Consider the following 14,184-nt stretch of genomic DNA (forward strand, 5'->3'; position numbering starts at 1 on the left):
CAGCACTGCACATGCAGGACAGGTTAGCACGGGAACGCAGGAAATATCCAGGATGCTTCCCATGCAGCCTCTTCATTTTGTTGACACCCTTTCCATAGTCAGGCCCAGCCTAGAATGGAGCAGGATGTTCTGGTGAACTGGGCCTTATGCACCAGGAGAAAGAGTGTGAGTGATATCTGCCACACCACCACCCCTCCTTCCCACGCACAGATCCACCTCTTCTACCACCACGAAAGCAGCAGGGCCAGTGTTATTACCCGGCAGCCTCCCACAGCGGACCACACACACACACACACACACACACACACACACACACTCGCGCACGCACACACATGCGCACACACACACACACACACACACACACACACACACACACACACACACACACACTCGCGCACACACACACACACACACACACACACACACACACACACACACACACACACACACACACACACACACTCGCGCACACACACACATGCGCACACACACAAGCACGCACACACACACACACACACACAAGCACGCACACACACACGCACACACGTGCACACACGCACACACACACACACACTCACACACACACACACACACACCTGTTTAAAGTAACATGACCCCACCCACCCAACAGAACTCAGGTTTATCAGAAAACATCAAAAGACAGATTAGCTGTCAGCAAGCTCTTTAACATTTACTTCATGCACTACCCCTCATCTTGTCTGCTACATATGTGCAGCGTCCTAACTTCACACAATAAATAAATAAATAATCAAATTTAAAAACAGCTGTGTGTACAAACAAGACTGCCTGTAGAGAAACTTAGCATATAAAAATAACTTGCTAAAAAACAACCTTCAAACGTAGAGAATCGTTTTCGGTTTTTCAATTTAATAACTAACGTGGGTCTAAAATGTTAATATCAAATTGTATTTCTTGGTAAACCGAACAAGCCGTCTCGCAGCGACTGGCTGACAGGAGGCAAACAAAGACGCCGTGTACATTTCATGGAAAGCTAGAGTTTGGATCGACTGCATATTCGTAATGGACTAACTAGTTCAAGAACGACAAATGACGATGGCGACAAAATGATGAATTGTCGTACATGAAAGAAATTACTGTACTAGAATAACCTAATCATAATCCAGCAAACTGTAATTACTGAAATTAATGCATTTACGGCCAAAATTAGAAATGATTAACTGTTTTTTGAACACTGGACAGTTAAACCGAACTCATTTAAGTTATGCATTGAAGATTTAACAAAATGACAGAATAACTGAAAAAATTCAGGAAAGTTCGGACCACAAATTGTTTCTATAACCATTCAGCAATACTGTTATCACAGAAAATAAGCCTTGTTTTTGAATAGTCACGTAGCGATCCGAGCGGAGAAAGTCGCGTCCCCTACCTTCGTATTGCAACATGGTGAAGACACAGTGCTATTCCAAGAGGCAGGAAAGTCGCGGCACTCTCTGAGCGCTCGGAAGCGAAGGGTCCGCTTGCAATTACAATGAATGAACGGGCATCGAGCGCTCCGAGTAGAGAGTACGCGCCTGTGGGCGGCCATAGGCGCGCGCTCCACCTGCGTAGGCTCTGACGCGCGCCTGCGCCTATGCGCTATCTCAGTGGGAGGCGCAGTTGTTGAAACAGCGGCTGAAAAGTGCCGAATTTTCTCATCGACAGACCGTTAATGGCACTTAAACGACGGCCGGGGAAAATATGTTTACTAACGTGTTTGGAATGGTGTAAATCCTAAAATAACGTAATGAGTAACCAAATTACAACTGACACTGTTTTAATTAAAAGGTCGATACAATCAGGGTACAAGATATAAGAGCTATAATACACCCGGGGTCCGCTTGTTTCAAAAGTAAACAAGGTTTGGTTCATTGGCAGGCTTTGTTTTCGTTTGTTTCATTATGTTGCTTGTGAGTCATGTAAAAACATGAGTAGCAGCAGTGCTATCGAAGGGAACAGTGTGTTCTGCTCCTCGGTCACAACGGTGCGCTTGCACGGACCAAAGCGGAATGTCGAGGATCAGTAGTTCACCTCGCGCACCGTTCCAGGTGTCAGTGGAACTCCGCCATATCTCAGAGCTTCTGCGTAATTGAAAGCATTTAACTTGCTTTTTTTAAAACCTTGCTTGCAAATAGTCTTTAAAGTAATGCAATAATGGTATGCTGCCCAAAATGGTTCAGAGTTCATACTTTCAAATGTGTGTGTGTGTGTGTGTGTGTGTGTGTGTGTGTGTGTGTGTGTGTGTGTGTGTGTGTGTGTGTGTGTCAGTGAGTGACACAGAGACAGGAGAAGAGGCATGCTCATGGCCACCATCTGTGGCACCCTGGTAATGTGATGTAAATGATGCATTCACAGACAGACTGTGGAGTGTTATTTTGGTTCAGCGCTCTGGCACCTTCTGGAAGCATCTTGTCACAGAAACCCATAACGGAGCTGCTTTCAGACACTCCCCCTGGTATGAGTCGCCGAGTGGTCCACGCACGCGTGCAGACCCCCTGCGGCTGCCCGGACTGTGTTCCAGGGCATCCTTAGGTCCGAGCCACCAGACGCCTCTGACGAGGTGCTGAAGGCTGGTGAGCAGAGCTGTGAGGCCTGACGTCTTGTTGGGGGGGTTGTTCCTGAGGGGGCGGGTCCAGACGTTTGCTTCGACCAATCAGCGCTGAACAAACGCAGTGCTTGGATCATGACGAATGACCAGTGTCCTGCTCTTGTGAAAAAGTGATGAACAAAAGCAACAAAGCGTGTTGACGCCAGCACCCCTGGACAGCGATCACTGCTGAACAGTCATGAACTGCAGCACTGTCCCTGTCACTGAAACTCAGAATGAGAACTGAATACACATACACACACATTTGGGAATGTGCTTTTCCTCAGCACACATAGATATTTAGTTTTGGTCTACGGTAAGCGTCCAAGCTATTCAGAAACTGACCATTAATGGAAAGTTTACGGATGGCTAACACATTGTGCATAGCAGCAAACGTGCTCTAGTCTCAAGCTGTAAACCTATAAGATGTTGCTAATGATGTGGGCAGTGAGCGTATACACATACAAATGGGAGAGAGGAAACAAATTAGATGGAAATCTCTTATGTGACAGGTCAAGGTCACAGAAAGGAGGGTCTTCTGCTAAGTGAGTCAGTGTCTCTTTCTCTCTCTGCATCAGATGCAGTTCACAGGGTTGTGTGGGTCTAGCTTTGTCCTCCAGTGGCAGTGAGGACTCGAATGAAGAAACCGAACGTCCTCAGGGAGATTACGGTACTCTTGGGTCATTCTGTCCTCGTTTCACCCTTCAGCTGGGTAAAGAGCAGCAGGCTGTCATGAGCATGGTCTGTGAAACACAGGGCTGTGTTATAATAACGCCACACTGGTATGACACACCACTGTCTTAGGTTATGGCCAATGGTCCGTTGACACATCTGTCTTTTTTAATGTGGAGATCACCGACACTGGGACGGATGTTTACGTAACTAATGTGTGGACATGCATGTTTGGAAGGCGTGCAGAATAATTTTGCATTGGACCACGGTTTTCCGTCCTGCTTCACCAAACTGGAGTAACACACAGAGACTCCTGCACAAGAGTTTTATAGAGAAGGAAAGAGTGTGAACGAGAGAGTTCAAGACTTTCAGCCAGCTGCTCTGTGTCATGGTGGATATCACATTTAATGAAATTTCTATTTGCGGAGCATCTGTGTGACATGCACGACAGAGTTTTGGAGGGGAGAGCGGGGAAGAGGGGACCAGCACACAGTGTTACCAATCGCATTCCTGCAGATGCAATAAACCTGCCTGATACGCTGGAGGGAGACGTCGGAGGGCAAGACTCGCAGGGGAAGTACGCGGCCTTATAAGGAACCGTAGCAAACACTCACAGACCGAGCCCGTCTGGGTTTACTGCTGCACCGGGTATTTTTACACAGCTCAACTCTAATTTCCATCAAACGTGCGATTATGTATTCAACAACAACAGCAGCAAAAAAGATGACTGCTGGAAGAGAAGGCAAAGACCATTCGGCATGGGTTAAAACAAAACTCAGCCCCTAAAAATATGCACATTCGGAAGCGAATTTGCATTCGGCAGTGTGGGCAGGGAGATGAGCTCCAGGAGAACATCAAGCCAAATCCAGGAGATGAACGGAGAGCAACTGCTGGGTCCAAAGAAATTTAGAGAAAAGAGAAAAGGTTCTTATAGAGGGTCTGGAGCAGCTCTGTGTAAATGTCCATGCGGGAGTGAAAAGATCTTGCATATGGATACATGCGCGTATGGATACATGTGCGTATGGATACGCTGTGTGCTAGGTGTGGAAGGGCTGTTCACCTGGCCTGCTCTGTTCGACTCAGGGCTAGAGAGCAGGAGGGGATTATAATGTGGATTATAAGGTGGATTATAATGTGGATTATAATGCTGGTTTTAATGAGAGAAGCTCCTGAGTCTCCCGTGTGCTAAAGGAACTCTGTAATGACTTTGACTGGGAGCTTGGCATGGCCTGCTCTGGGCAGAATAATTAAACGTCCCATGCAAAGCATCCTGGGTGAAGAAGAAGTTTGACCATGCGGCAATTAGGCTCGGATGCCGGGAACTGTGGTTTGAATTGATTTAGTGGGAAGTTGGGTGGTGGAGCTGGTCAGGAGGTAGTGACCCACCTATGAGCCTCTGAAGTGGAAGTAAATGAGATGGGATGGAGGTGGAGGCATGAAGGTGGAGGCTGGGGAGCTCCAACATGCTCCATCTCTGCTGAAACCACGAGGAACCGACAGGGTGAAAAAGATACCCTTCAGACAAAGGGACCACTCATGACTGTCTGCAAATTGTGTTTTATGTAAATCTTCAGCAATGGAGTGTGTTTTTGAGTGTTTATGAATGTGTATGTGTGTGTGTGGGCTGATGGTTGTTCACCTTCAAACATCTATCTGCTAAACTTAGCCTGACTGCAGAAACCTTACTGACAGGGTGGGTTACATAAACAACCTCTCACCATGTTGAGAGCCACTGTTCTCTCCCTCTCTGGCTTTCAAGAGGAGAACAAGAGGACCTTTATATATGTTAAATATTATCTTTGTCCAATGAATGTTATCTTTCAGCCTGCACGCCTGCCTGTTCCTGTGTATCTTGATGCTTTGGACCCCCACTTGCAACTTTAACTCTACTCTCTGCTGTTAGAAACGATGACCGTAATATAAGGCAGAAATGAAATATTTCATAAAAACCAGTGAACCGTAAAAAAGGGTTGCTCAACCCCTTTCATGATTGAGAGAGAGAGAGAGAGAGAGAGAGAGAGAGACAACACTTCCACTTTGAAGTCTTTCCACACCAACCATCAACAGTGTCTGTGAGAGAGAGAGAGACAAGTGTCTGGTGAAGGACAGACAGAGACAGACGGGTGGTTGCAAGTTGGAGGGGGAACAGAACAAAAAGGAAATATGCTAAGGACTCTAAGAATGAAAAGGTCAAGAACTAAAACGCAGGTGATTGAGTTCAGGCTTGTGAGGGAGACCGATGCTCTGATGCAAATAGCATTCGAGCATCTGTGGAGGCAGCAGCTGAGCTGAGGAGGACCAGGTCCAGACAGCCATGACACCAGAGAGTGAAATCACTCATTACACACAGCCATGACACCAGTGAGTGAAATCACTCATTACACACAGCCACGGCACAGATTTGACTTTTCTTCAGTCTATATTGCAGCCGACAGCTTCCAGCATGAGACAGGCCACCCCAGTGTGTAGAAGTCCACAGTCTCATCGGTGATTCAGTATGTAAATACCACAGAACAATCCTTCCCTCTCTAAATGAGCACGGCGACGGCACGTTTTCGCCTCGCTGAGACTCCTGGGCGCTTCGTTCGTGCAGGCTGTCTGGAGGAAGAAAGCAAGAACCGAGGAGAAGCGTTCAGCAAACAGAGCCTGCTTCCGCCCTGCCTGCCAAAACAGGAACCTGCGCCCATATATGGGCAGCGGCATTGTCTCTAAGGCCTCAGCTTCCTTAACCTGCGTTGCCGTGGCAACCCTGCGGAACTTCAACCGGCTGACTAGACCTCTTCGCGCATAGCTTCAGCTGGCACAGTTTAAACCAATCACACTGCAGTCATCACCGACAGCAGGAACAAACATCTGCTTCCAGACCTCTCCGTTTTGCACGGGCAAATGCAGGAATGGAGATAAAGGTGTTGGCCGCTGTAATATTTGTGAACTGATATCAACAGAAAGACAACAATAATGTAATATATGAGAGTAAATATTGCGTTTTCTTTACGCTGATATGTAAGCTTAACCATTGTGTTTTCTTTACTGAACTGAGTCCAGTTTATCCAATGAGCCACTTTAATGTTTGTTGCAGCCTTACACACCAAGATTAATAACAAACACGCACACACACACACACAAGCACGCACACACACAAGCACGCACACACACACACGCACACACACACATGCACACACACACGCACACACACAAACACGCACACACACAAGCACGCACACACACACACACACACACACACACACACACACACACACACACACACACACACACACACAAGGTTAATATTACTCACATCCCAGACAGATGTATTCTATGCAGAAGTTATCAGGATCTGCAAGATTGAGTCACTGCCCCCACCCCTTTACTCCGCCTTTGTCTGAGTCTCCCCCTTTTCCCACTTCCTCTCATTTAGTCTCTCTCTCTCTCTCTCTGTTCTGCATCACCATCCCTTTCTTCCTCCCCCACACCTCTAGTTCTTTTCATCTCTACATCTTTTCTGCTCTTCTCCATCATCTGATGTCCCTGGTAAGGCGCAGAGTCACGGCACTGATGCAGTCCTGCTCAGACGCAGTCCTGCTCAGATGCAGTCCTGCTCAGACGCAGTCCTGCTCAGACACAGTCCTGCCCAGATGCAGTCCTGCTCAGACACAGTCCTGCTCAGACGCAGTACTGCTCAGACACAGTCCTGCTCAGATGCAGTCCTGCTCAGACACAGTCCTGCTCAGACGCAGTCCTGCTCAGATGCAGTCCTGCTCAGACACAGTCCTGCTCAGATGCAGTCCTGCTCAGACGCAGTCCTGCCCAGATGCAGTCCTGCTCAGACGCAGTCCTGCTCAGACGCAGTCCTGCTCAGACACAGTCCTGCCCAGATGCAGTCCTGCTCAGACGCAGTCCTGCTCAGACGCAGTCCTGCTCAGACGCAGTCCTGCTCAGATGCAGTCCTGCTCAGACACAGTCCTGCTCAGACGCAGTCCTGCTCAGATGCAGTCCTGCTCAGACACAGTCCTGCTCAGATGCAGTCCTGCTCAGACGCAGTCCTGCTCAGACACAGTCCTGCTCAGACGCAGTCCTGCTCAGATGCAGTCCTGCTCAGACTCAGTCCTGCTCAGACGCAATCTTGCTCAGACGCAGTCCTGCTTGGACACAGTAATGCTCGGCTGCAGTCCTGCTCAGACACAGTCCTGCTCAGACAGACACAGTCCTGCTCAGACACAGTCCTGCTCAGACACAGTGCTCCATTGGTCACACGGGCAGTGGGTGGACGAGAGCAGCCGCATGCACCCTGCACCAGTAACTGTGCCAAGTATTCTTAAGAGACTTTATGCATATGTGAAGACACAGCTATGGCAGAGCACTTAGCAACGACTGGCTGTCTCATCTCTCACATGTCCCTCGCCAGTGTTTGTCGTAGTCGGCCACTCTGAACCGTCTCCGTCTGTCTGACAGTACCGCAGACACGAAAGGTCAAAGGTGAGTAAGAGCTTCCCTGTGAAGACCATCAGGGTTTTTTTCAATTGCCATGTCATAGAGAATCGATGTGCCTGAACAGAAACATTAGTGGATTGATTCTGTGAGAATATAGTCATAATGGCTCACGCTGCTTGCACAGATGGGGAGAGACGGACCTTCCATTCATACAGAACCTGGAGTCCAAGTGCTGTGATTGCAGAGCAGTTCTGGATAAACTGGAACAAAGTCATTCAGCTTCCAGGAAACAAGAAAATGAGCAAAGACAGGAAATGAAGTTCAACTGTGGACCCTGGAACTCTGAACCACTGAGAGACAATTACTCTTCTTGGAGAGATCATGAATACTATTGTGCTTTTATAAAGCAGAACACAATTATTATTATTATTATTATTATTATTATTATTATTGATAATTTACAGGACGCCTGTGGGGTTTGTGTGTGTGTGTGTGTGTGTGTGTGTGTGTGTGTGTGTGTGTGTGTGTGTGTGTGTGTGTGTGTGTGAGAGAGAGAGAGAGAGAGAGAGAGGAAAGAGAGACAGAAAGAATACCAGAGAGAAAGAGACAGAGAGAAAGCAAGCAAGTGAAAGAAAAATCGAATGACACCATGCTCCTGCAGTGCTAAAAACACTCCTGCCTGGAATACAAAAGTATCTTCCAGCCAGCCTAGTTCACAACAGAGCTGTCACAACACGGAGCCTCCAGCCGGCCTCTCAAACACACATCTCTGCCCTGATCCTCTTTTATTTGATGAACAAAATGCAATCCATGAAGTGCAGAAATGCAAACACTTCTCATCAAATTAGAGATCTTCCAGAGCCACTTAATGTGATAGGCATGAAATAATTACTGGCTGTAATTACTGCAGCACTAACAGAAAGCGCGCTTTTCTTTGGTTGCCTGTGCATGTTCTTTAGTCGCACACAAACACACACTGCTGTATTACCTGATCCAGAGGGAGACTTGCTGTGCCTGGCCATCGGTACGCTCCTGGGAGATCCTCGGCTCAGAACACTCTTGCCATAGGAGGAAGCTTTCATCAGCCTGCATTCTGTTCCCCAAAAAGAGCCGGAACACACAACTCAGTACACAGAGTGTTCATAACCTAAACCTGTAATCATAGATCATTTACACTCTAGATGATTTTGAGTGAGAAATTATGAAGTGCTCATCAGACCTCATCTAATGAGACTCATTTAACCACGACAACCAATGGCTTAATTATCATAATTGCAGGGAGAGTTCCACCCCTCTGGCACCACTCAGCTCTTTGGGTCAGGGAGTAAAAGGCAAAATAAATTTAAATCTGATCAAAATAACTTTGTTTACAAATCAGATAAAATGAAACAAAAGTTCTTTAGAAAACCAACACAAACTTACACACTTATAATACTTTTATAATATGAGACACAACCTACAAGACATTTCGTACATTATACAAAAACTATATAGACTATAGTGAAAGAATTCACCCCCTTGGCTTCTAACCTGTTATCAGAGACCAGAGGTGACTCTAAAGGACCCTAAAGGAGCTACACAGTATCTCTCTATCTCTTCATACGACCACAATAAGCCGAACCCTCTACAGAACTGGGCTTTATGGAAGAGTGGCCAGAACAAAAAGCCTGGTTCATTCTGAGTTTGACAAAAGGCATGTGGGGGACTCCCCAAATGTATGGAGGATGGTGCTCTGGTCAGATGAGACCAAATCTTTTTGCCTATCAAGGTAAATGCTGTCTGACGCAAAACCAACTCATCTCATCACCCCAAGAACACCATCATGCATCATGATGGGATGTTCTTCAGCAGTAGGGACTAGGAAACTGGTGTGAGTCGAGGGGAAGATGGATGGTGCTAATTACAGGGATATTCTTAAGCAAAACCTGTTTCGGTCCATCGGTGATTTGGGACGGAGACTGGAACGGAGATTCACCTTCAAACAGGACAGTGATCCAGTGCATACAGCTAAAGCAACACTTGAGTGGTTTATGGGAAATTGTGTAAATGTATTCAGATGGCCTTGTCCAAAACCCAATTATTTAATTAATTAATTCTCAAAATGAGAATCTGAGGTCAGACTTCAAGATTGCTTGTCATCAGCAGAAACTTGCAGGAGCTGGAGCAGTTTTGCCAAAATGTTTTGCAAAGATCCTAGTGGCAAGCTCACAGAGACTTATCCAAAGCTCACAGAGACTCATCCAAAGTGACTTGCAGCTGTAATTGACCTCAGGGGGTGAAGAGTTTTCTGTTATTTCAACCTATTAGTTGTTTGCTTCAACTAAAAAGCAAATAAAATGTTCAAAATTGTGCGCATGTTTTTGTAAACAAAATGATCCAGACCCTCAAATAATCAATTTTAATTCCAAGTTGTGAGGTAGCAAAATATAAAAAATGTCAAAGGGGGGTGAAAACATGCACAAGGCACTGTATATACAGTGGATACTTTAATCAAATATCTAGAGAAAATAAGCCCATAGAGCAGCAGGAACTGCAGAACAAGTCTTTAAGACCAAGTATTTAGTGCTGGGATTAGATGAACTAGAGCACTACAGCTTGCTCTGCATTACAGTGAGGCGTGTTTGCTGAGGGAGGGCCTCTGCTAGTCTCTGTCTCCACTGGGGGTCACGCGTTGCTCCGACCCAGAAAAGTGTGATTAATAATGCAAATCTAGACCCGTCCAAGAGTGTTCAAGAATTACTTGTCTAGTCTTCAGACGTTTAAGGAAACAGAAAAAGATCCAACCTACAGAGGGTTTCTCGCTTTTAAAGAGTAGACCTTTAAACATTAGGAGCTCGGGAAGGTAAAGGAAAGGAGTTCATATGCTGTACAATACTAGAACTCAACAGTATCACATTCTGTCTGGTAATTTTTCATAATTTATTCAAATATCAAAGTTTAAACTTTTCGTGTTTATTGCATGTGATTTGTTTCTCTCTCACTTGGCTTTTGCAGTTAATCACGTTGGGGAAAGTAATGAATTCAGATGAGGACAAATTAAGGTTCTGACACTGGAAGTGAGAAAATGTCACATTCAATTAGTAGAGAAAGCCTGAAGGGCATAGAGTCACCCGCCACCTCCCTGGGGCTGACGCAGCCTTCAGCTTTAACCCGCAGATGACCAGCGCGCTCACATTAACTTCCCTGTTGCATTTGTTAACTTTGTGTAAATAACCAGTGCAATGGACCCCCACCCCACTCCTGACATAAGAGTCAAGAGTCAGTACACCAGTGACGAACGTGATCCTGTAAAGGTACGGGTCAAATCTGCACGCGTGACTCCATCTGTCTGGACATCGTCACGCCTCACCTGATCATCAGCGCTCATTAGGAGTGCACGTGGCCCAGCACTAATGCCTTTTTTAATTAAATCTCACCTCGTGATCAACTTCTTCCTTCTCTCTAACTTACCATGATAAAGCATCTGTCAGTTATTAAAAGTCAGCTGTCAGCAGCTGTACGAAAGCTTTGACAGGCGACAGTGTGGAGGCTTGGATGAGATCCTGCAGCACACTGTCTGTGCTCTCCAGCTCGGAGCGAGCAGGGTACGGGATGTACTGCTTGTTCTCTCATCAAGTGGAGGGACTAGTGGGTTAGTGGAGTAAGAGTGGACAACAGGACACTGCATATCTGGTCTAGCTCCCTGCTTCCTTCTTTGGCATGCCCGACTACAGCGGTCGTGAGGAAGAGTGAGGAAGAGAAGCGGGGGGAGGACGCCCGGCTGTAGAGGTAGCGTGGGGGAGGACGCCCGGCTGTGGAGGTAGCGTGGGGGAGTACGCCCGGCTGTGGAGGTAGCGTGGGGGAGGACGCCCGGCTGTGGAGGTAGCGTGGGGGAGGACGCCCGGCTGTGGAGGTAGCGTGGGGGAGTACGCCCGGCTGTGGAGGTAGCGTGGGGGAGTACGCCCGGCTGTGGAGGTAGCTTGGGGGAGGACGCCCGGCTGTGGAGGTAGCGTGGGGGAGTACGCCCGGCTGTGGAGGTAGCGTGGGGGAGTACGCCCGGCTGTGGAGGTAGCGTGGGGGAGGACGCCCGGCTGTGGAGGTAGCGTGGGGGAGTACGCCCGGCTGTGGAGGTAGCGTGGGGGAGTACGCCCGGCTGTGGAGGTAGCGTGGGGGAGTACGCCTGGCTGTGGAGGTAGCGTGGGGGAGTACGCCCGGCTGTGGTGGTAGCGTGGGGGAGTACGCCCTGCTGAGGAGGTAGCGTGGGGGAGTACGCCCGGCTGTGGAGGTAGCGTGGGGGAGGACGCCCGGCTGTGGAGGTAGCGTGGGGGAGTACGCCCGGCTGTGGAGGTAGCGTGGGGGAGTACGCCCGGCTGTGGAGGTAGCGTGGGGGAGGACGCCCGGCTGTGGAGGTAGCGTCGGGGAGTACGCCCGGCTGTGGAGGTAGCGTGGGGGAGTACGCCCGGCTGTGGAGGTAGCGTGGGGGAGTACGCCCGGCTGTGGAGGTAGCGTGGGGGAGTACGCCCGGCTGTGGAGGTAGCGTGGGGGAGGACGCCCGCCTGTGGAGGTAGCGTGGGGGAGTACACCCAGCTAATGCGCAGGACAGACAGGTGAAAGAGGGGAGAAAGAGGGAAACTAGGCTGTTGGTCGACCTGCAGGGAACACGCTGGGGCCAGCTGTTTGTCACTGTTGCGCTGAGAACAACATGGAGTTTGCTCTAATCAAAAGAGCCCTGTTCCTCACACACTGGAACAGACGGCTGTCTGTGGCCTCCCACCACACTGCCTAGCAGCTGACAGGCCTTCGTCTCCACACACACACAGACACACACACACATATACACGCACAGACAGAGAGGACAGGAGAGGGGAAGAGAGGAGAGGATAGGAGAAGAGAAGAGGGGAGAGGACAGGAGAGGAGAGGAGAAGAGGGGAGAGGAGAGGAGAAGAGAAGAGGGGAGAGGAGAGGAGAGGAGAAGAGGGGAGAGGACAGGAGAGGAGAGGAGAGGAGAAGAGGGGAGAGGAGAGGAGAGGAGAAGAGGGGAGAGGACAGGAGAGGAGAGGAGAGGAGAAGAGAAGAGGGGAGAGGAGTACACTGACACACCCAGATAACAAGGAGACTGACGAGGGAGAAAGACCTCCGGTTATGTCACCCAGCACATGCAGGAGAAAAGCTAGGTTAATGGACCAGGGGAACGTAGAGTACGGCGCTGAGCCGGTAACGAACTGGATCAAGGCCTTTCATTCTGCTGCTGAGAATGACAGCGTAGGCGCAGAGGAGGGCAGTAACGAACCAGCAGAAAACAAACAAAAAAAGAGGGAGCAGAGAGATCAGACCCCAGCTAGAGGAAGGCTTCCGCCCACCCACGTCCTGCACTTGGGAGGAAGTTTGTTCACGATGAATGCTGGAGCCTTTTGAAAGAGAGCCAAGGAGAATGGGATGGGCGGGGCTTGGGTGTCCCCTTTCTTAACAAAAAGAGCACTCCATTACCATCACCCACGTAAGAGGATAATAAACATGCAAACACCCTCACCACTTGCGTCCAGCAGAAAGTCGTCCTGATAACGGAACTTCTCAGGTCCGCATGCGATGAAGATGTCCTCGTCGCCAAAGAAGTCTTGAAGGCATGTGACCTACAGTGAAAGACAGACATGTGATTTACAAACACGTGCAGAAGCGCACATGCAAACACACCAGCAAAAACACCAGCTTCCTACACACTGACACCACCAGCTATAGAGAATTTCAACAGACCAAAAAGATGGTAGGCTAGAAGGTACTAAAAGGCAAAGGTAAAGGTTGTAGAAGTCAAAGGTCAAGGTAGTGAGGTCCATGAACCATAATAAACCCCCAAGGTAAATAAAAAATGACTAAAGTTAGTGGTACTGTTTTGAACTGCAGAGAAAGAATTTTGGGCTAAACATCACATGGTTGGTTATAACAGAAAACAACAAAACCTGGCCTGCCTCTGTAGCTACATCCAGCCACATCAGGAGAGACACGCACAGTGGACGTGTTGACTCAGGAGAGACACACAGTGGACGTCTTGACTCAGAAGAGACACACACAGTGGATGTGTTGACTCAGGAGAGACACACACAGTGGACGTGTTGATTCAGGAGAAACACACACAGTGGACTTGACTCAGGAGAGACACACAGTAGACTTGACTCAGGAGAGACACACACAGTGGATGTGTTGACTCAGGAGAGACACACACAGTGGACGTGTTGACTCAGGAGAGACACACACAGTGGACGTCTTGACTCAGGAGAGACATGCACAGTGGACTTGACTCAGGAGAGACATGTGGACGTGCTGACTCAGGAGAGACACACACAGTGGATGTGTTGACTCAGGAGAGACATGCACAGTGGACGTGTTGACTCAGAAGAGACATGCACAGTGGACGTGTTGACTCAAAAGAGACACACACAGTGGATGTGTTGACTCAGGAGAGACACACACAGTGGACTTGACTCAGGAGAAACACACACAGT

At 48.5% G+C, this 14,184-nt stretch overlaps 1 protein-coding gene across 5 annotated transcripts in view; it reads right to left on the reverse strand.

The window, feature by feature from the left end:
- dclk1a (doublecortin-like kinase 1a) overlaps nt 1-14,184 on the reverse strand; it is a 42,238-nt gene that overhangs the window by 13,020 nt on the left and 15,034 nt on the right. For 3 of the 5 annotated variants that reach the window (XM_077020243.1, XM_077020242.1, XM_077020244.1), the window contains 2 exons: nt 13,218-13,317; nt 8,697-8,801 (listed from right to left, as the gene is read on the reverse strand). In XM_077020243.1, the coding sequence (XP_076876358.1) occupies nt 8,697-8,801; nt 13,218-13,317 (205 nt within the window). Of the gene's footprint in view, nt 1-1,408; nt 1,745-8,696; nt 8,802-13,217; nt 13,318-14,184 lie in introns of those variants that run through there. The other 2 variants (XM_077020246.1, XM_077020245.1) reach the window with 2 other exon arrangements.

Source organism: Brachyhypopomus gauderio, chromosome 10 (genome assembly GCF_052324685.1).
Source record: "Brachyhypopomus gauderio isolate BG-103 chromosome 10, BGAUD_0.2, whole genome shotgun sequence".
In the NCBI taxonomy this organism is placed as follows: Eukaryota; Metazoa; Chordata; class Actinopteri; order Gymnotiformes; family Hypopomidae; genus Brachyhypopomus; species Brachyhypopomus gauderio.